Source organism: Manis pentadactyla, chromosome 1 (genome assembly GCF_030020395.1).
Source record: "Manis pentadactyla isolate mManPen7 chromosome 1, mManPen7.hap1, whole genome shotgun sequence".
NCBI lineage: Eukaryota > Metazoa > Chordata > Mammalia > Pholidota > Manidae > Manis > Manis pentadactyla.
Window position 1 is genome coordinate 205,881,018 of NC_080019.1, and position 23,685 is coordinate 205,904,702.

Sequence of the window (23,685 nt, forward strand, 5' to 3'; positions counted from 1 at the left end):
GAATGTAAGTCATGAAACCATTAAACTCTTGGAAGAAAACATGAGCAAAAACCTCTTAGACATAAACATCAGTGACCTCTTCTTGAACATATCTCCCCGGGCAAGGAAAACAACAGCAAAAATGAACAAGTGGGACTATATTAAGCTGAAAAGCTTCTGTACAGCAAAAGACACCATCAATAGAACAAAAAGGAACCCTACAGTATGGGAGAATATATTTGAAAATGACACATCCGATAAAGGCTTGACATCCAGAATATATAAAGAGCTCAAACGCCTCAACAAACAAAAAACAAATAACCCAATTAAAAAATGGGCAGAGGAACTGAACAGACAGTTCTCCAAAAAAGAAATACAGATGGCCAACAGACACATGAAAAGATGCTCCACATCGCTAATTATCAGAGAAATGCAAATTAAAACTACAATGAGGTATCACCTCACACCAGTAAGGATGGCTGCCATCCAAAAGACAAACAACAACAAATGTTGGCGAGGCTGTGGAGAAAGGAGAACCCTCCTACACTGCTGGTGGGAATGTAAATTAGTTCAACCATTGTGGAAAGCAGTATGGAGGTACATCAAAATGCTCAAAACAGACCTACCATTTGACCCAGGAATTGCACTCTTAGGAATTTACCCTAAGAATGCAGCAATCAAGTATGAGAAAGACCAATGCACCCCTGTTTATCGCAGCTCTATTTACAATAGCCAAGAATTGGAAACAACCTAAATGTCCATCGATAGATGAATGGATAAAGATGTGGTACATAGACACAATGGAGTACTACTCAGCCATAAGAAAAGGGCAAATCCTACCATTTGCAGCAACATGGATGGAGCTGGAGGGTATTATGCTCAGTGAAACAAGCCAAGCAGAGAAAGAGAAATACCAAATGATTTCACTCACCTGTGGAATATAAGTACGAAGGAAAAACTGAAGGAACAAAACAGCAGCAGAATCACAGAACTCAAGAATGGACTAACAGGTACCAAAGGGAAAGGGACTGGGGAGGAAGGGTGGGTAGGGAGGGATAAGGGGGGGAAGAAGAAGGGGGATATTAAGATTAGCATACATGGAGGGGTGGGATAAAGGGGAGGGCTGTACAACACAGAGAAGGCAAGTAGTGATTCTACAACATTTTGCTACGCTGATGGACAGTGACTGTAAAGGGGTTTATAGGGGGGACCTGGTATAGGGGAGAGCCTAGTAAACATAATATTCGTCATTTAAGTGTAGATTAATGATACCAAAAAAAAAAAAAAAATGCAGTTCCTGTGTGGTGACCTCCAATGAGTTCTACACAAGGGTATAAAGGGCATATAGAAGTGTAGGCAAAGGGCCTGTTTGTGTTTATACAGAGGATCAAAGCCTAATTGGGCTACCCCGAAAATGAACTAAGATACGATATGAAAAAGAACTTCCAACATTAGCACTCTCTGGAAGACTCATACCAGAAGATGATCATCAAAAAACCCCAACAAAGATTCACGCACTGCTACAGCTGTAGATGCACCCATCCCACCAGTTCCTGGACTTGTCATGGGAATGAAGAAGGAGATATCTAAGCTGGCCTGTGCATACAGTAAAACAACAAATTTGACTGGATCTATACTGTTGGAACTCAGTCAAGAATTAGGAGAAGTGCAAATTGTAGCGCTCCAAAATCTTACAACTACAGACTATTTACTGTTAAAAGAACATAAGGGATGTGAACATTCCCCAGGAATGGGTTGTTTTAATTTGTCTGATTTCTCTCAGACTGTTCAAGTTCAGTTGGACAATATCCACCATATCATAGACAAGTTTTCACAAATGCCTAAGGTGCCTAACTGGTTTTCTTGGTTTCACTGGAGATGGCTGGTAATTACAGGTAGGCTTTGGTTATGTAACTATACTCCTATTATGTTAATGTGTGTGCGCAATTTAAGTAGTAGCTTAAAACCTATACATGCTGAAGTTACTCTACAAGAAGATATGTCAAAGAAATAATCAATCTTCCCATGTTTTCTGCCACCTGCTACTTCTATAGCTTTTCTTCTTCCTTCCTAATTACAACCCTTAAATAGAATTCGTGCCTCATATCAAATTTACCGAGTATCATAATTCTTCCAAGTGGTAAAGATACCTCAAGACAAATGCTGGGCATAGAAGCCACAGGGCATAAATAAGCAAAGAAATAAAAAGCTAACCATTTCAAACAATAAGGCTTCTCTCTCACTTACCAACTTTACATTTCCCTGCATGGCCCCGGAAGACGACTGTTTAGCCAGAGACGGGTAAGATTCCTCAAGGGAGGAACAACCTAAGACAGGTACAGTCCCAGGGGGGTCATCAGGTGAGAAATTGGGGATCAACAGAGGTGAGGCTTAGAACCTCACCCCCACGTTCTGAGAGAAATCTTCTGCATACGTGGATGTTTTATTGCCCTTGTCTAGCTTGGATTAACACAGTCTACAGGCACACACCTGATCATCTACATTTGCTCTCTTACAACACTAAACTATGTTTGCTACCTTTATCTTGTATCTACCTACCACTTCAGCGTTTTATTAAAAATAATAATAATAAAGAGAGAAATGTGGTATCCACATATAAATCAAGTATAAAAACCAAATGAGTATTCATATTTGAACTGACTGTTTATAGTTCATAATGCATGAGCAAAACCGGAAGTTTCTGTGATGACTGCCCTTGTACTGTTCACCATGTAACTTATTCACCATGTAAGAATTTGTTCTCCATGTAAGAACTTGTTCGTTATGCTTAAGAAGATTGGAGACTGACGAAAATTAGGCTTGGGGTGGATTAATGATTGTGCATTGAGCATTGACCCCCCTATACAGAATTTTATTGTTGTTAACAACTATTTGATCAATAAATATGAGAGATGCCCTCACAAAAAAAAAAAAAAAAAAGTACACACTTCCAATTGTAAAATAAATAAGTAACCGGGATGTAATGTATAGCATAAGGAATATAGTCAAAATATTGTAACAACTTGGTATGGTGATAGCTGGTACCTAGAATTATCATGTATATAAATGTTGAATCACTGTGTTGTACACCTGAAACTAATGTAATACTGTGTGTCAACTACCCTTCAATAAAAAATAATTATCTACAAAAAAAAAAAAAAAACTAACAAAACCACTGGACCAGACAGCTTCACCACTGAACTTTATCAAATTTAGTGAAGACCTAATACCCATCCTCCTTAAAGCTTCACAAAAAGTAAAAAGGGAGGGAATACTTACAAATTCATTGTATGAGGCCAGCATCACTCTAAAAGCAAAACCAGGCAAAGACACCATAAAAAAGAATATTACAGACCAATATCCCTGATGAACATAGATGCAAAAATACTCAACAAAATATTAGCAAACCAAATTCAAAAATACATCAAAAGGATCATATACCATGACCAAGTGGGAGTCATCCCAGGGATGCAAGGATGGTACAACATTTGAATATCGATCAACATCATCCACCACATCAACAAAAAGAAGGACAAAAACCACATGACCATCTCCATAGATGCTGAAAAAGCATTCGACAAAATTCAACATCCATTCATGATAAAAACTCTCAACAAAATGGGTACAGAGGGCAAGTACCTCAACATAATAAAGGCCATCTATGATAAACCCACAGCCAACATCATACTGAACAGTGAGAAGCTGAAAGCTTTTCCTCTGAGATCGGGAACAAGACAGGGATGCCCACTCTCCCCACTGTTATTCAACATAGTACTGGAGGTCCTAGCCACGACAATTAGACAAAACAAAGAAATACAAGGAATCCAAACTGGTAAAGAAGAAGTTAAACTGTCACTATTTGCAGATGACATGATATTGTACATAAAAAACCCTAAAGACTCCACTCCAAAACTACTAGAACTGATATCGGAATATAGCAATGTTGCAGGATACAAAATTAACACACAGAAAATCTGTGGCTTTCCTATACACTAACAATGAGCCAATAGAAAGAGAAATCAGGAAAACAATTCCATTCACAATTGCATCAAAAAGAATAAAATACCTAGGAATAAACCTAAGCAAGGAAGTGAAAGACCTATACCCTGAAAACTGTAAGACACTATTAAGAGAAATTAAAGAGGACACTAACAAATGGAAACTCATCCCATGCTCTTGGCTAGGAAGAATTAATATCGTGAAAATGGCCATCCTGCCCAAAGCAATATATAGATTTGATGCAATCCCAATCAAATTACCAACAACATTCTTCAACGAACTGGAACAAATAGTTCAAAAATTCATATGGAAACACCAAAGACCCCAAATAGCCAAAGCAATCCTGAGAAAGAAGAATGAAGTTGGGGGAATCTCGCTCCCCAACTTCAAGCGCTACTACAAAGCCACAGTAATCAAGACAATTTGGTAATGGCACAAGAACAGAGCCACAGACCAGTGGAATAGAAGAGACTCCACACATTAACCCAAACATATGTGGTCAATTAATATATGATAAAGGAGCCATGGACATACAATGGGGAAATGACAGTCTCTTCAACAGATGGTACTGGCAAAACTGGACAGCTACATGGAAGAGAATGAAACTGGATCACTGTCTAACCCCATACATGAAAGTAAATTCGAAATGGATCAAAGACCTGAATGTAAGTCATGAAACCATAAAACTCCTAGAAAAAAACAAAGGCAAAAATCTCTTGGACATAAACATGAGCGACTTCTTCATGAACATATCTCCCCGGGCAAGGGAAACAAAAGCAAAAATGAACAAGTGGGACTATATCAAGCTAAAAAGCTTCTGTACAGCAAAGGACACCATCAATAGAACAAAAAGGTACCCTACAGTATGGGAGAATATATTCATAAATGACAGATCCGATAAAGGGTTGACATCCAAAATATATAAAGAGCTCACGCACCTCAACAAACAAAAAGCAAATAATCCAATTAAAAAATGGGCAGAGGAGCTGAACAGTTCACCAAAGAAGAAATTCAGATGGCCAACGGACACATGAAAAGATGCTCCACATTGCTAAGTCATCAGGGAAATGCAAATTAAAACCACAATGAGATATCACCTCACCACCAGTAAGGATCACCACCATCCAAAAGACAAACAACAACAAATGTTGGCGAGGTTGTGGAGAAAGGGGAACCCTCCTACAGTGCTGGTGGGAATGTAAATTAGTTCAACCATTGTGGAAAGCAGTATGGAGGTTCCTCAAAAAGCTCAAAATAGAAATACCATTTGACCCAGGAATTCCACTCCTAGAAATTTACCCTAAGAATACAGCAGCCCAGTTTGAAAAAGACAGGTGCACCCCTGTGTTTATCGCAGCACTATCTACAATAGCCAAGAAATGGAAAAAACCTAAGTGTCCATCAGTAGATGAATGGATAAAGAAGATGTGGTACATATACACAATGGAATGTTATTCAGCCATAAGAAGAAAACAAATCCTACCATTTGCAGCAACATGGATGGAGCTAGAGGGTATTATGCTCAGTGAAATAAGCCAGGCAGAGAAAGACAAGTACCAAATGATTTCACTCATATGTGGAGTATAAGAACAAAGAAAAACTGAAGGAACAAAACAGGAGCAGAATCACAGAATGGACTAACAGTTACCAAAGGGAATGGGTCTGGGGAGGATGGGTGGGAAGTGAGGGGTAAGGGTGGGGAAAAAGAAAGGGGGCATTACGATTAGCATGTATAATGTGGGGGGGGCATAGGGAGGGATGTGCAACACAGAGAAGACAAGTAGTGATTCTACAGTATCTTACTACGCTGATGGAGAGTGACTGTAATGGGGTGGGGGGGGGGACTTGGTGAAGAGGGGAGCCCAGTAAACATAATGTTCTTCATGTAATTGTAGATTAATGATAACAAAAAAAAAAAAAAAAAAAAAGACACAGAAGTAGCCTGGTTCAGCCAGCCCAAGTGCGAAAGGACAGTCCATTCACCCTGGCTTTCAAACTCCGGATAACAAGAGATTCTGGTAATCATTGGCTGATGTGTGCAAGTCATATACAACCTATCTAGGACCTATCTCTCAGAGAAGTTAAACAGGAATTTAAATAAATAGGAAGTTCAATAGTTGAATCTAGGAATACCCACATATACAAGGAAAAAGTTAAAAGTGTTCTGCTCTATGTAGCAAGACAACTACTGGTTTTTCCCCAAATTCTTTGGCTTTTCTCTATTTTCCAATCCTTCCAGAAAATAATTAGGTAACAGAAACCAAGCGAGAGCTGGCATCATGTCACCTGACCAGAAATGCTCCTTCCACAAGCTTTTCCTGTTCAATCTGCAATATAAAACATTCAGCAGGACACATCAAGAACTTGCTGACTACTCAGTTTTTAGGCAAATGCCAACTCAACACAGACATCCAACTACAGCATCTGCTCATCGCCGGTGCTTCTTGTTTCAGTGCTGAAGTTTAGACTGACATCAGGAATACAGCAACCACTTCCCCTGTCCAGCCTAGGAGTCTCTAGTATTTTACAGAAATATTTTCTTATCTTCCTCTCTTCTACATTCAGTTCTGCCCTCCCCTGGCCAGCAATTTGTTTCCTCTGAATCGCCATTTTCCACTCCTGAGTCCCATTCTCACCAAGCCAAATAATAGACCTTGTTGTCACTTCAAGTTGTCTGTTGTGTGGCAATGCTCTATGTACCTCTACATGCAGGTCTGATAACATTTAACAAATGTTAAAAAGAAAACCACAAGCCCAACCTGGTGTCACTTCTGCTAGGCCAAGTCACTAAATCAGGCTGAATACCTAACCTAACGCAGTTTCAACATCCCCCATAAATGCAGTCAGTCAGGGATTTTGTGGTCGGCATCTATAAAATAAGCAAGAATGTTCATCCCTTCCCTTAATTCCATTTGGCGTCAGGACGTATATTAACCTACACACTCGCCCTGTTATGTAAATGAAACGTATACCTTTGAAGTCATGACTTTCTTGCCTACCTCCTCAAGGATATAAAACCTTCATGTCTGTAGCCCCCTGGAATACACCTACTCATTGAATAAATTGTGCCTCCTGGACTATGTTCAGTTTACTCTGATAAACACAAATAAAACTTGATTTGATAAACTCAAATAAAATCTGTCTTTATTTCAATGTGCCTTTAGGCATTTTTTCATCAACATGAAGGAAAAAGTTATGTGAAATACTTACCGTATTTCCTGGTACATGGTAGGAATACAATAAACATCAACTATTAAACATACTCTTCTCACTCCATCCAGTTGCCTTAGTGTATACATTTCTGAACTGTTACTCTTTCTATACCACACCTGCCCCGAGCCATAGAAGCTAGTTGGGAAATCAGAATACTGAATATTACTCACTTTCTTAAAAATCTATATTTTCCTATGTTTCAGATTTAGTACTTTCGCATTCACTTTTGGCTAATAAATTACCATCCGAAGTGAAATGAACTCTGGACAGGGAGGAATTTATTTAATGAATAAGATGAACCTAATTCTGAATACAAACACTACTTATACTAGAAACTCAGTAAATAAAGCAAAAAAACTGAACATATTCACACACAAAAATCCCACCTCCTGTCTAAATGCAGATCCTCAAGTCAAAAATCATCCTGTTCTGAATTTACTAAACCTACCAGGTCCTACCAAACCCATCTTAAAGAAGATCCTTTGGAAACATCTGAACATGGAAGTTGTTTCCTATGTAAATTATTGTGAAGCCGTGCATGCCCACTGGCTGTCACGGACAGCTGTATTCAAATTGGGATCTCTGTCTCCTAAAGGTATACAAAGGTCTGGAGTCCTGGGCTTCAGCAGAAGAGCACCACAATTTCTTTTAATTTTCTCTTTGATCAAAGGAAAATTTAGAAACCATTGGTTCTGGAGGATTCCTTCTCATAAATCACAAAGCTAACCACAGACGCTCTGTAACAGGGCACAGCATCCATGTACTGCAGAAGTTGACACAGCAGGGCTGGGGAGAGCACCAAGGGGCAAGCTTGGTACACTAAACTCCACTCTGGCTGGGATCCATGCACCCGCTCACCAAGACTGCACTTTTGGTGTGCAGACCCAGACCTAACAGGTACTAACAGGAAGACAGCACACAACAGATTCAACCTGGTAATGTGGCATCTCTTTTTCCTGCACCTTTCCAAATCAGAAACTTCGCTGAAATGCTATGACTACTCTTATCCTGCCAAATATCCACGCTCAAAAATACTGGGTGCAAAAAGATATTAAGATGGTAATGGTCATTATCTCTGATGGAATGGGAAGTTATCATTTTTATATTTTTCAAATATTCTGCAATGGGCATAACCTGACTTTAAAATAATAAAAATATAGTTTACTTTTAATTTTTTGCTTCCCATGAAGGAAAGAAAACAAACACTTGACATTCATAACATTAGCCATAAGCAATCACAAAATACCTATCTCCCTCTCTCACATAATAAAGCTGAAAGATAAATAGCTAGGAAACACTGGACAAATGACATCTAAATGGTCTGGATAAGGGCAATTAAATTTCTAGGGATTCTAAATTCTTTGGTTCCATAAGCAGAGAAACCCTTAGTGGGGTCTGAACAACTAACAGAGGAACTGAAACTATGCTAACTAAAGAAAACTTCATTACCTTGTGCTGCTCTGGGACTGGTGTGGTGCACTTGTGAGAGTAATCCAGGCCCATTTCCCCAAATGCCACAGCCTTGGGGTGCCTTAAGGCTTGCAGAAGATTTCTTTCTTGACTCTCACTGTAGTAACGTGCAAAATGAGGGTGACAGCCAAAGGCCCCCCAAACCAGATCCTCTTTCAAAAGCTCCTGCCATAGACAATCCGTCAGGGTCCGAGGATCACAGAAGTCAGAAATGCAGCCCTGAAATTCCTTAGGGAAGGAGCTGCTATAAATTTTTCTGAACTTGGTAAAGGTCCCCTTGAAAGACAACTTGGAATAGAGCATGTCCAAGTGACAATGGGTGTCAATGAAACCCTCCTCGAGGCTTGGCTCCCGATAGCTCCTTGACAGGGAACTGGATGTGTGTCCTCCACAAGGACGTGGAGGTGTCTCCTCCCGGAATATTCTTTTCTCCTTCACCTCTTCTTCTGAGCTTCTGGAGAAACGAAATGAACGAGAATTCTGGGACCTGCCTTCCTCTGCCATCTCCTGGTCTCTGAAGGTGTTTGGGGAGCTCACCGCAGAACTGGAGGAGCAGTCACTCAGGTGGCCCCTGCTGCTCCTCCCCACCTGCAATGTGTCGCTGCTGCTGCTGCCCAGCGAGGGGTAACCAGAAGGCCTGGGAGTGCTGGTCCAGTAGCTGACGTAGTCACACCAGGGACTACTGTACAAATGAGCTGGGTACATGACGTAGTCAGTTGGGAAAGCAGAAGGCTCTGAAACTGCAGAGACTTTCAGTGAGACAGGCTCCTCCTGAGAGAATCTAACTGTGGAGACCTCATCCACATCGGACCAGTCACTTCCTGAAGAGGTGTGCTCTAGCACCACCTCCCTTTCTTTAGGCTGCAAAAAAGAAAAGAAACCATGGGTGAGCTTTCCTGGGTGAAGACAGCCTCTCATAGTCAGTCATCAGAAGAACATAAACTCTGGCTTGTTTTTCTGGTCATGATAAAGGCTTTACCTTAACTCACTTTGTAACCTGGTTTCCTTATAATTTCCAGAAGATGAGCCAGGTTAGAGCTATGAACAGTCATATCAGGTTGGGGGGAAAAAACCTACAACCACAGTCTCAAAATGTCATCCCTAAAGGAGATACTATACCTGCATGCCCTCCCTCTTCTGAATGATCCCTCTTGAGAAAAAGTGCCCTGGAGAATGCACTGTGTACTGGGGATTTGAGAGAAGAGCAGTGCCCAGCTTCTCATCTCTAACAAGTCTCCAATACATTCGAAATGCAAAACCACAGTCATGGCAGTTTGAAGATCTGCCTTCAAGTTCTTTTGACACTATTCTCCACTGACAGGTGGGGTTTCTGACCCCTCCCTTTGAACCTGGGCCAACCTGGTGACTCACCTGTAACCAAAAGAACACAGCACCAATGATACCATTCAATTTCCAAGGGGTCAGAAAGGTTTTGTAGCGTCCCCCAGGTTCTCTCAGTTTACTCCTCATAGGGGGAGCTAACCACCCTGGGACCATATGCTGGAGTCACGTGTAGGTGGCAACATCAACTGCCAGTCAAGAGAGTGGGCATCTGGGGCACCCAGCCTCGCCATGCTTACAGATGCAACCAACCCAATATCTGAGCAGAGACTCCCTCCTCCCCCAGCGAGACCTACCCAACCCAGATCTTTCTGAATTCCTCCCTCACACAACTGAGAGCAAACTGAAACAGTTATGCTAAGCAACTAGGCGGTAACAGTAACCAGAACCATACACTGCATTGTATTTTTAGCTTTGCTAGAACATAAGTCCCACAAGGTCAGGAAGTTTTTTCTTCACTGATGCATCCCAAAGACCTCGAAGACTGCCTAGCATATAGTACTCATAGACATTTGTTGAATTAATTTATAGAAAAAATAGTAAAATGGTTCCTGAACTTAGCACACATCAGAATTAGGGGGCTTTTCAAAAACAGCTTTTGGAGAACTGTGGGAAGATGGCAGAACAGGAGGTACACACCGAGGCAGCAGTTACATCTAATCACCTAACATGATTACTCTGAGAACTGCCAGAAGATGAGCAGAGCAGACCTTCTACACCTAACAACAAAAGAGAAGACCATACTTAGGAAGGTAAAGAGTCAAAGCCACGCTCGACCAGGTTCCAGACTCTTTCCCCATTCCAACCACAAGCAGGAGAGAATGAGGAACAGAGCAGAGAGGAGACAAATACCCAGATGCCCAGCACTCCTGGCTCTGGGGATCTGCGCCCAGAAGACAAGTGCCCATAGCGTTGGGTTTTGAAAATCAGTCAAGCTGAACACCAGGGAGAGCTGGAAGGCCATGGGAGGCCAAACTTCTGTCTGTGGAGACCAGAGTGCTGGGCTGATTGCTCTGAGACCCAACAGAGAAGCAGCAGTTTGAAAGGAGGTTTATTAACTCTGGGAAGTGCACCCAAGTGGCAGGGGTCTGAGGGAGTCCCTGTGGGGTAAAAGGGCTGGCAGATGTCATGTTTCCAGCCACTCCTCAGCCTAGCTGACCACTTGCAGGAGCTAGCTCTGAAATTATCCATCTAGGTGGCTGGCCCTGCCCTGAAGACCTATCCCCTCCACGCCCAGCCCAGCAGTAGTCACATAGACCATTCACTGCTGGCAGCCACACCGAGTGCAAGACCCACCCACAGCCAACCAGCACTGGAGCTGCCCACCCACTAAGCTGCACCAGTGTTACACAGTAAGGCACAGCAATGGCAATCAGCCTTTGCTTGCAGCCAGGCCCACAGCCCAGCAGCAGCAGTCATGGCTCAGCCACAACAGAAGGATGTGCACAGCCCACACAGGGCAACCCTAGAGCACCTGGCTCTGGTGAGCAGCAGTTCTCCACTTCCGGGCATCACAGGACACTGACTATATAAAACCACTACTTTCAAGACCAGGAGACATAACTGATCTACCTAATACATAGAAATGAACACCAGAGAACCAAACAAAATGAGGAGGCAGAGGAGTATGTTCCAATCATAAGAACAAAACACCAGCAAAAGTGCTAAATGAAATGGAGATCTATGTGATGAAGAATTCAAAGTAATGGTTATTAAGTTGTTTATGACCTGGGGGAAATAACAGATAGACTCAGGGAGGACTTCAACAAAAACATAGAAAATATAAAAAGAATCAGTCAGAAGGATACAATGACTGAAATGAAAAATGCAATAAAGAACCGAACAGCAGATTAGAAGACGCAGAAGAACAGATCAGCAATCCGGAAGACAGTGTAGTGGAAAGTACTGAGCAACAGAAAGAAAGCATTTCTGAAAATGAGAAGATACTAAGAGCTACCTGAGACAACTTCAAACAAAACAACATTTGCATTATAGAGGTCCAAGAATGAGAAGAGAAAGGTGCAGAAAGCCTACTTTTAAGAACTAGCTCAGAACTTCTCCAACCTGGGGAAGGAAACAGCCAGCCAGGTCCTGAGGTACAGAGAGCCCTTGCCAAGAAGAACCCAAGGAGGTCTACACCAACATACATAGAAATTAAAATGGCTAAGATTAAAGACAGAGTATCTTAAAAACAGCAAGAGAAAGGCAGAGAGTTACCTACAAAGGAAACCCCAGAAGGCTATCGGCAGATTTTTCAGCAGAAATTTTACAGGCCAATAGGGAGTGGCATGAAATATTCAAAGTGTTGAAAGGGAAAAATCTACAACTAAAAATTATCTACCCAGCAAGGATATCATTCAGAATTGAAGGAGAGACAAAAAGTCTTTAACAAATGTTAAAAGAATCCTTCACCATGGAACCAGCCTTACAAGATACATTGAGGGACTTCTTTAAATGGAAAATTAAAAACAATTTTTCATGAGGGAAAACAAACCTACAGTAAAAGTGGCAGACCAATGACTTACAAAGCAAGTATGGAGCTCAAAAGACAAAAGTAGTAAAATCAATTATACATTAGTCAAAGGATCTACAAAAAAAAAAAAGATGTAAATTATGACATCATATACATAAAATGTGGAGAGGGGAATAATAGTGCTGTTAGCATGTGTTGAAACTTAAGTGATCATCAACCTATATAGACTGTCATATACCTAGGAGACTATATATGAACCTTATGGTAACCACAAACCTAAAGCCTGTAACAGATACACAAAAAAAGGAAAGAGAAAGGAATCCAACCATAACACTAAAGAAAACCATCAAATCACAAGGGAAGAGAAGAGAAGAAAGAAATGGAGAACTACAAAAACATACAGAAAGGAGTTAATAAACTGGCAGCAGTCCATACCTTTCAACAATTACTTTCAATGTAAGGGACTAAATGTTCCAATCAAAAGACACAGGTGGCTGATTGGATAAAGATGCAAGACCACGTATGTGTGGCCTACAGGAGACTCAATTCAGACCTAAAGATACCTATAGACAGAAAGTGAAAGGATAGGAAAGGATACTTCAAGTAGAGGCAAAAAAAAAAAAAAAAAAGGACAAGAGTAGCAGTACTTATATCAGACAAAATAGACTTCAAAATAAACAGATTAACAAGAGACGAAGGGCACTACACAATACTAAAGGGATCAGGTTAATAAGAGGATATAACAACTGTAAATATCTATGCACCCAACAACATAGGAACACCTAAATATATAAAGAAAATAATAACAGACCTAAAGAGAAAAACTGACTTCCACATTCTGTGAGAAGGAATCATATAACCACCCTTGTCCTTGTTTTGGGGCCAATGATTTTGTTTCCTTCAGTGCCCTGTTGTTTTGGGTGTTAATGTACTTTTGTTTTACTGTTAATACAGACTGGTCTCAATACTCCCTGAGGTGTGGTTAACTGTGGCCAGTAATGTATCCTTGAATTTTGGTACTCTTTTCCAGCTGGAATTATTTTGTAAAGAGAGGAAAATGTGATGAAATACCTTATGTTCTGTCCTGTGGAAAATATGTCAGATCCTGCTTTAGAAGGAAGGCCTTTGCCTTCTTGTAGTTTTTGAGTGTGTTGTGTCTTTTGTGTCATTTGTAAATATGCATATGAGATGAGGCCTGTTGCTACAGAACATCTTGGAAGTCAGAGCCACAAAACTGGCAGGTATAGGTCAAGCAGTTAAAGACTGTTAGAGCACTCACCACCTCAAGATGACTCCAATAATAGGATAAGTAGGTCACAGAACAGGTCAGATTGACACTAGGTCACCCACCAACCTCAAGAAAATTTCTGTGCAATTAGGCACGTTGTTAACACCACAGTCCCCAAGCCTGTGGCAACTCCATCCTAGGTATTAGTTTGGCTTCCAAGAAAACCCAAGGCTTAGCTAAAGCTGTTAATCTGCATGTAAGTTTTCCTTTTGTCTTCTTGTGTGTCTTCAGACCCTGGCTTTGTGACCTTGTGAGAACATTCTCTCCAGCCTCTGCCAATCAGAGGATGCATGTACCAGCATCCACCTGGTGGGCAGTGCAATACACTGTGAATACAAATATATGCATTCTTTGTCCAACTGTGCCAGCTATTAATTCAGCTGAATACCTCTGCTGCTCCTCCACTTCCATATATATGGAAGCACTTGGGCTATCACCCTACTCCCCCTGGCATGTCAGGCCCTACACCCAAATTTGTCATAACGAAACAGTGTCTACCACACACACACACAGGAAATGGAGGAGCAGAATTTCTCCTGCGCCCTCCTGCAAATGATCAGCTGAGGGCCAATGTCTGAGGACTGATTTCATGATGTCCCTTCTTTAACAAATCCATTGGTTTTTTATTGCTTCTCCAGAATAGCACTTGCTTTCTTGCTTGTCTCACTGGCTTTCTGCCTCCCTAGGATTGTAGGTTGTTGGTTCTTTCTTTGGTTATCTTTGGGAGTGACTCCAGATCTTGTAAATATATTTCAAATCCCATTTGAAGACACTTCTTGGTTTCATGGGACTAATACTGCCAGAAATATTTATTGTCTGTTCCAGCTGAAACCTGATAAGATATTTAAAAGGATTTAATAACTTTATGGAAAAAGTTTTTAGCCAAATTGGAATATGACAGACAAGCGCTTGTAAGAACTGGGCTTACAACTTTCAGCAATTCTTACAAAAACTAACCCAAAACTTTCAACAATTCTTACAAAAACTAACCCAAATATTTTTCAAGTTCACATGATCTGGGAAAATATTTGGTATTAAAGCTGATTTAAGTTTGGTTTAATTTAAATAGACATACCTTAGATATTATAAGCATTAGAATTAAAACACTTACTCTTTTTGGGTTTATTTAAAACCAAGTAAATTGATGTTATCTGTTATAAAATGTAATTTAAAAAAAAGGCTTGGGATTATGGCTGACTTTGATATCTAATGAAGTTTTTGAGGGTAACTTAGGCATGGTAGCTAAGAACAAGTAAACTGAATAGATAGTCAACTTTTTGTTTTTGTTTAGAATAATGTGGATTTATTTATTTATTCATTTATTTGTTTATTATTTATTTATTTTGGCATCATTAATATACAATCACATGAACAACACTGTGGTTACTAGATTCCCCCCCATTATCAAGTCCCCACCACATACACCATAACAGTCACTGTCTATCAGCATAGTCAAATGCTATAGAGTCACTACTTGTCTTCTCTGTGCTATACTGCCTTCCATGTGCCCAGCCCCTCCATCCCCACATTATGTGTGCTAATCGTAATGCCCCTTATTCCCCTTCTCCCTCCTTTCCCACCCACACTCCCCAGTACCTTTCCCTTTGGCAACTGTTAGTCCATTCTTGGGTTCTGTGAGTCTGCTGCTGTTTTGTTCCTTCAGTTTTTGTTTTGCTGTTATACTCCACAGATGAGTGAAATCATTTGGTACTTGTCTTTCTCCACCTGGCTTATTTCACTGAACATAATACCCTCTAGCTATCCATCCATGTTGTTGCAAATGGTAGGATTTGTTTTCTTCTTATGGCTGAGTAATATTCTATTGTGTGTATGTACCACATCTTTATCCATTCAGCTACTGATGGACACTTAGGTTGCTTCCATTTCTTGGCTATTGTAAATAGTGCTGCGATAAACATAGGGGTGCATATGTCTTTTTCAAACTGGGCTCCTGCATTCTTAGGGTAAATTCCTAAGAGTGGAATTCCTGGGTCAAATGGTATTTCTATTTTGAGCTTTTTGAGGAATCTCCATACTGCTTTCCACAATGATTGAACTACTTTACATTCCCACCAGCAGTGTAGGAGGGTTCCCCTTTCTCCACACCCTCGCCAGCATTTGTTGTTCCTAGTCTTTTCTATGTTGGCCATCCTAACTGGTGTGAGGTGATATCTCATTGTGGTTTTAATTTGCATTTCCCTGATAATTAGCCATGTGGAGCACCTTTTCATGTGCGTGTTGGCCATCTGAATTTCTTCTTTGGAGAAGTGTCTGTTCAGAACCTCTGCCCATTTTTAAATAGAGTTATTTGTTTTTTGGGTGTTGAAGCATGCGAGTTCTTTATATATTTTGGATGTTAACCCCTTGTCAGATATGTCACTTACAAATATATTCTCCCATACTGTAGGATGCCTTTTTGTTCTGCTGATGGGTGTCCTTTGCCATACAGAAGCCTTTTAGCATGATGTAGTCCCATTTGTTCATTTTTTATTTTGTTTCCCTTGCCCGAGATGTGTTGATACAGTGAACTTTTTAGCAACACTCACCTATTATATGTGTAGCTAAAAATAACTTGACCACAGGGAGAACAGTGTAGCACAGAGAAGGCACATAGTGGATCTGAGGCATCTTGCTGCACTGATTGACAGTGACTGCATTGGGGTATGGGTGGGGACTTGATAATATGGGTAAATGTAGTAACCACATTGTTTTTTCATGTGAAACCTTCATAAGAGTGTATGTCACTCATACCTTAATAAAAAAAATTTTTAATAAAATAAAAATAACTTGAAAAATCTTTTTGATGAACTGAACTGTTAGTTTTGCTAAGCTAGGTAATTAGATGAGTTGTTCATTGAAAATCTTGATCACTTCCAAATAAGATAAATCTTATTTAGTTAGTAATTAATGCTTCACTAGTTTATTTTTGGCTTCCTTATTACTGAGAAATTAAATACAAATTTGGGTCTGTTAGTAAACACGTTTTGTACTTACTGAAAGATTATACTACAAAGCGGCACGTGTTTCTAGAAATTATGAAAAGTATTCATAAATTTGCCCATCAAAAGAATGCTGGTGTAACAGTTCACAATTGCTTACTACTTAGTTTTCATCAGAAATTAAAGTTTCTAGAAGAGTTCTATTAAGTGTAATTAAAGCCACTAGAAATAAAAAAGGAAACATGTCTGCATGCAAGAAAAAGATACATGCTTTTGGTAAAAGAAGGTCTGAAGAATGGACATAAACTTACGTTAAAGAGGAAAGAAAGTAATTTTGTCTTAAAAGTGAAAGGCTATTTATTTAATGAAGGTGTAGAGACCAAGGGCAGGCCTCCCCAAGATGTGCCACTGTGACCATGCAGACTACTTGAGCTGAAAAACCAACAAGGCCCGAAAGACTCAGTTACTTTGATCTACCCCCACCCCATAAAAATAATTTAGACAGAGGGACTAATCCTGGAGGAGAGCTATCACCATAGTTAGCTATATTATAAATGTAAACTAGGAATGATAGGAAGGAATGTGAAAAAATCTGATAAAAATTTCTCTGTGCCTCATTGTTCTGTGTGGCCCATCAGGTATTTTGTTTGCTAAACATTTACTCTTCTCATATTCCTGTGAGTTACTTCCCTTTTCCTTTGACTTCTCAGGCCCCTTCCCCCTTCTCCTTGGTTCAGGATGACATATACCATATTCTCCCTGTCTTTGCAACCCACATCTATGGCTTCCCTGTACGTACGTACATAATTTAACTTTGATTTTTTTTCTCCTCTTCATCTCAATTTGATTCTTAGACCAGCTAGAAGAACCTCAAGGGGTAGAGGAAATTTCTTCCTCTCCAACAAAGGAAAACCTAGGACACAACCTGAATGTGAGAAGAAAAGTTGTTATGCAGGAGGTTTGTGTATAAGGAAGTTTAATGTGTGATTAAGCTGGTTAAAATTAAACTGAATTGGCTATTAGAGCAGCACAAGTAAGCTTTAAATATCAATAGTGATCTTATGTAAACCTGATACTTAATTTTCTTACCTTCTAAAAGGACAAAGTCTTCCTAAACTATTGGTCTGCTCTTGTGAGCACAATGAAAAGATGGTGAAGATATTTGGCCTTTAAAATAATTTTTATCAAAATTTCTTGTGCTTCTTGTTGTCTTAATCTTTAAGAAAACTGAATCATCTCAATATTGAAAGAGCTAAATCTTCCAACAGCTATGTAATCTTCTGTATTTACCTTTAAAATCTTTTACTGCCACTTTGGTTAAGTGGATAACTAAGTATTGTTTCATAATGATCTGGAATTCTAATTTAGGCAAGTACCTTAAAACCTATTTAGATAATTTTGACATACTTCCCAAAACTGATTCTAAATGAAGTTCTTTTACCTCTAGTTAACTCTCAGATTTTTCTGGAGGATCTCTGGAATATGTCAGGAGACTTTCTTCTCTTATTTGGTATGTTAAAACTATATGGGAAGCAAAACAGATTGCAGCTTCTACTCTTAGAGCTACAGGAAAGAAATCCAGGAACTTTTAAAAAACAGTGCTTTCTCACAGCAATAATTTAGAAATATTGGAGTCCTATCATCACCTTGAGTGATGTGCTCCATTTGTGAAAATACATCAAGCTTTACACTTTCAATAAAAGGCCAAAAAAATTTTTTTAAACCTATATGAGATTTGTCAAATAAGTGACACTAAATCTTAGATTTGTACAGACATAAGTTTTAATATAAGTGTTCTAGAAGTAGTATGAAACTCCTAGAAATCTGCTATGTTCTGGTATGTTATCACTTGTAAGTATAGTTATTTAAAAGTCTACATTTTACAGAAATAAACAAATTTCCTTATTGACTGCATTATGATGAACTCTCACAAAATCTTTAACAATGGCCATTTCAAGTCTTCTGTCATTTACCAACAGTTACTGTCAGAAGATCCAGCAAAAGTCCCTGCAAAAGAGCCTCCTCATCTCCAAGGAGATTTAAGCAAAGGATGTCTAATACAGATTTCGGATAACGAGGCAAGAATCTGCACAACTGGTGGAAAAAACTAGATTCTGGCCAAACAAGAATTAGTAACATGAGACTGAATAAACTGAGCACGATTATAATTTCTCTCATTTAAAAACATTTCTTTCACAACAGCCAAGAAATGGAAGCAACCTAAGTGTCCATCAGTAGATGAATGGATAAAGATGTGGTACATATACACAATGGAATATTATTCAGCCATAAGAAGAAAACAAATCCTACCATTTGCAACAACATGGATGGAGCTAGAGGGTATTATGCTCAGTGAAATAAGCCAGCTGGAGAAAGACAAGTATGAAATGATTTCACTCATATGTGGAGTATGAGAACAAAGGAAAAACTGAAGGAACAAAACAGCAGCAGAATCACAGAACCCAAGAATGGACTAACAGTTACCAAAGGGAAAAGAATTGGGGAGGAAGGGTGGGAAGGGAGGGATAAAGGGGGGGGGGAAGAAAGGGGGCATTACGATTAGCATGTATAATGTGGGGGAGGCACGGGGAGGGCTGTGCAACACAAAGAAGACAAGTAGTGATTTTACAGCATCTTACTATGCTGACAGTGACTAATGGGGTATGTGGGGGGGACTTGGTGAAGGGAGGAGTCTAGTAAACATAATGTTCCTCATGTAATTGTAGATTAATGATACCAAAAATAAAAATAAAATAAAATTTTTTAAATTGCTACTTCCTCTCCACTATCATTCTTTCCTTGTTCTACAGCAAAACATATATCTAGGTATTAATCTGCCCAGATGAAAGCTAATTTTCCAGACTTTCTTGCCCTATGTGTTGGCCAGGTTTCTAGATTCTTGTCACCACATATAAGTAGATACAATGTGGGCAACTTCTGTACCGAGCTCTGAACAGGGAAGGGAGCACACTTTTCTCTTCCCTCCTCCTCCTGGCTGATAATGTTAATGTTCTAACAGAGGAGCCATCTCAGACCACAAGATGGAAACTGGTTTGAGGCAGCAGAGCAGAGAGACAGAAGACACTAGGATCCCTGATACTGGGAGCCATCCTCCTTAAGGCAAATCTGTTTTTTTTTTTGAAGCCCCTATTATTTTGGACTTGTTAGAGCCATATCCCAACATTTACATCCTTAAAAAAAAAAAAGAAAAGAAAAGAAATAGCATTGATGAATGTGTCTTAGAAACTCTGAAAGGTATGTTAAAAGAGAACCACCAATTTACCCTGGAGTCTTGAGTAAGTAAAGTACTGCTTTTAATAACTAGCACTTAGGACTCAACTAGAAAGACCACATACCTTTTTACTCAACAGAACTAAAAACCCCATGCTTGGCATGAGCCTGACTCACCTTTTGGCTTTCTAAATGAGAGTCAGAGTCATCCAAAAACTCCAGGGGTGGAGAATGCTTGTCGATGACTGTCCTCCGGTCACCAGGCGGCTCTTCGGCCGGCTCCTCCTGAGGGTCTATCACCACTCTCCTACCACAGAAGCTGCCCCTCTCCAGCTCAGCCTTCTCCTCTGCTCTCACCTCCGGGGCTGACTCTTTCCCTTCCTGAGGAGCTGGTGCAGTGACACTTCTGGCCGGCCCTTCTCCACAGCTGGGACGCTCTCCTATGTTTGGTTTCACCCTAGTGGTGGCCTCTCCCTTCCTTTTCGGCATCGACTTTCCCAGGATGCCCTGGATAGCCTTCAGGTAGATCATTGTAGAGCCTTGGTCTCGAAGTCTATCCCTTTTCCTTTTCTGGACCTTACTTGGTTCCTCAATTGTATCATTTTGACCCTCAGCTTCAGCTGCAAATTCAGAGTTCGCGGAGTTTCGAGAACTATCTTTGGAGTCAACCTGGAAGAAAAGAGAAATTGTGAAAGGGTTGTCCCAAGGATGACTTCATATATGAAGCACTTGGCAAATTATACATCAGAGGTGATGGCACCAAACAAAGTGGAAATGACAGTGGCTACAACCAAGATTCTCTCCAGGAGGTGGTTTCCATCCCACCCCACTGAGAAGTGTCCCCATAAAGGGGGCTGCAATGCTCATCAGAAAATAGCCTCATACTGCAGTAGGAAGGATGATGTGAGGGATCAGCAGTCTAATAACACTAGACTATAAGCCCCCTGAGGGCAAGGACTACCACCTATACCAAAACACACACCAGCAGAACAGAAGCTCCAAATTTTAGCACTGGAAAGGTTCCTAGAAACCAGCTGACCCAATCCCACAGCTAAGAGTCAAGGAAACCCAAGGCCCAGGGAGGAGTAGACACCTGCGTCCTGAGGGCAGCATGCTTTCCACTACACCCCAAGCCTCCATGAAGTTCTCTGCTAAGTCCTTCCACAAAATCAAAAACTTGGTGTTCGAAGCTGTCCCATCCCCCAGGGAACCCACCACAGTCAATTCAGAGACTCTAACTACCCATCCGCAGGACCCCAAATCTGCTCAGACATAAATAAAAGTGGAGTCTCAGACCCTTTCTTTTCCCCTCTGAACCCACTAAATCAGGAGGGCATAAATTAGCTGTGAAACTCAAATCCTGTTTAATCCCAGCCTGGGATAAGAATGCTCCATAATATCCCCCAGAACCATCCCAACAGCAGTAAACTCCAAATCTCCCCAGCTGTGTGACCTGGATTTACCATTATCCCAAGGCACTCTATGGCCACTACAACTTATGCTTCTATTTGTACTAAATTCCTCTCAAACGTATATATACTTAGTGAAAGGAACATCACACTAAGCCGGCTAATCTTTTTTCCCTACTGAGGAAAGGGAGTCTACTCCAAGAAAGCCCATCAATAAGGGACTGGTTCAATAAAGAAAACAGACATGCCATAAAACACAACAATAAGCTTTTTTAAAGAATAAGGGAACTCTGATGTCCATGTTACACAGTGAGAGTAAAAAGCAAGCTGACCAACAAGCAGAATAATCTCACAGTTTGAAAAGACAAAAATGCTTTACATGTATGCATTTCAAAGTCTGAAGAAATTGTTTCTAATGGGTGTCTTTAGGATTAAAGGGAAAGAAGGAAAAGGGGCTTAAGTTTTTGTATTTTATAAGCTTTTTGTATTATTTGATTTTTCTCCCCCAAGAAGCACATGTGACACCTTTGTTTTAAAAAAAATTACTAAACCTTTGAAAATACATGCATCTAGATAACAGTACAGGCTTAGTATTTTTTTCTGAAGTACTCAAATTGTTGAGCTATTAACTTTGGGGAGATGGACAGAAAAAGTGGCTTTGACTTGCAATTTGAACCTCTGAGTTTTTTCCTCTTCCCCTTTACCTATTTCACCCATTTCTAACATGTTAGAACATTTTTTGAAATGACTACAGGGATTATCTGGGAAATGAGATTATAAGCCATTTTGGTTTTCTTTATATGTTTCCATACTTAAGAAAATCTTAACAAATATTACAAATAAACGTGAAGGCCCCATGGGCCTGCCTACAGGACAGAGCCACAACTTCCCAGCCCACTTCTCCACAGCCCACTTCTCTACCTGCCATTCTCACTCATCACACACTCATACATAAACACATCTTTTCTCCTTTGCTTGTGATACTCTTGCCTCAGTGTCCCTTTATGCTTGATAACCTAGTTTTCCATTAAGGCCCAAATCCCTTCTTTGACTTCTCCACCTCTGCCTGTGGGACAAGCTGTCCCTCTCCTTGCCCCCCAGCCAGGTATAAGGCAACAATGGAAGGTGAGGTCTACAGCAGACTGAGGAGTCCCTGCACCATCTGAAGTGCCACAGCAGATCACCTCAAACCATCTGCCGCTCCTTGGCAGTACAGACCCACAGCTATAGACTCTGGTTTTCTAAGTAAAACAAGAAATCTCAAAACTGAATGCATTTTTCATCCAGTCAGCAAGTATCTGTTGAGCATTTACCATGTGTCAGCAGGCACTGTTCTGGATCTGGGAGGGCAGCATTCAACAAAATAAACAAAAATACCAACTTCTGAGACCTTATGTTCTACTTGGTGAGGGAAGGGAAAACCAGAAGAAAAGCAATATACAGATTAGTGCAAAGTACCAGGGAGAAAAATAAAATAGCAAAAGGAGGAGGAAGTGAGGAAGGAAAAGAAGTCACTCAAGTCTTCAACTCAAGGTAGAAGTTTGGATTGGAGGCACATATTTTTAACATGAACTGTCCAAAATTTTAAATACTGTAAGGACCAAGCAGGCCATATTCAGCCTATGGGCCACCCATGTGCCAACCCTGGTAGAGAAGACCAGGACTATACTTACAGGGGAAAAAAAAGGCTAGAATATAACAAACTTTATTTTCATAGGGACTTACAATTTACAGAGCTCCCACACCTGTCACCCCTCTCCTACAGAGAGGGAAACTGCTACATGGCTAGGACATGACAGAACCAGGATTCCAACTCAAGTTCCCTCTAACATCCTGGAAACTAAGGGAGGACAGCAAAAATACCAAACTTGGGAAACAGTATTAAAAGCTGAAATGTCCAAGACTGTGAGGACTTGAAATGGATCCAGGTCACCCAAGAAGAGTTTCAAAGTGGATAGGGGGCTATGAAGGTAAAGATTAGGTAGAAAGCACGTGACAAGAGACCAACCACCTGGCTTCAAAAAGGAGAGATTTCATTTTTCCTGCAGTGTTGGTGAACTGTGCATCTCTGAGGGCAGGAGGGAAAGATGAGGTGGAGAGGTTGGTCCCACCCTCATCACCACCAGCCTGAACAATGTTAACAGTTCCTAACCAGCTCCCTGCCTACTCCCTCCCATCCTTTCTCTCTAGTGTGCCAGGAGGCATTTAAAATGTGACAATGTCACATCTGCCTAAAACCCTTCAGCGGCTCTGCACTGGCCTACAGAACACATCACAGACTCCGGACCATGACATCAGAAGCCCTTCACAGGCTGGCTCCCAACATTCTCCCGAGCATCATCT

The 23,685-nt window shown here is 40.5% G+C and overlaps 1 protein-coding gene across 11 annotated transcripts in view; it reads right to left on the reverse strand.

The window, feature by feature from the left end:
* TATDN2 (TatD DNase domain containing 2) overlaps positions 1-23,685 on the reverse strand; it is a 55,158-nt gene that overhangs the window by 26,292 nt on the left and 5,181 nt on the right. For all 11 annotated transcript variants that reach the window (XM_057506686.1, XM_036923457.2, XM_057506698.1 and 8 more), the window contains exons 3-4: positions 20,111-20,602; positions 8,641-9,522 (exon numbers count right to left, since the gene is read on the reverse strand). In XM_057506686.1, coding sequence (XP_057362669.1) covers positions 8,641-9,522; positions 20,111-20,602 — 1,374 coding nt within the window. The remainder of the gene's footprint in view (positions 1-8,640; positions 9,523-20,110; positions 20,603-23,685) is intronic.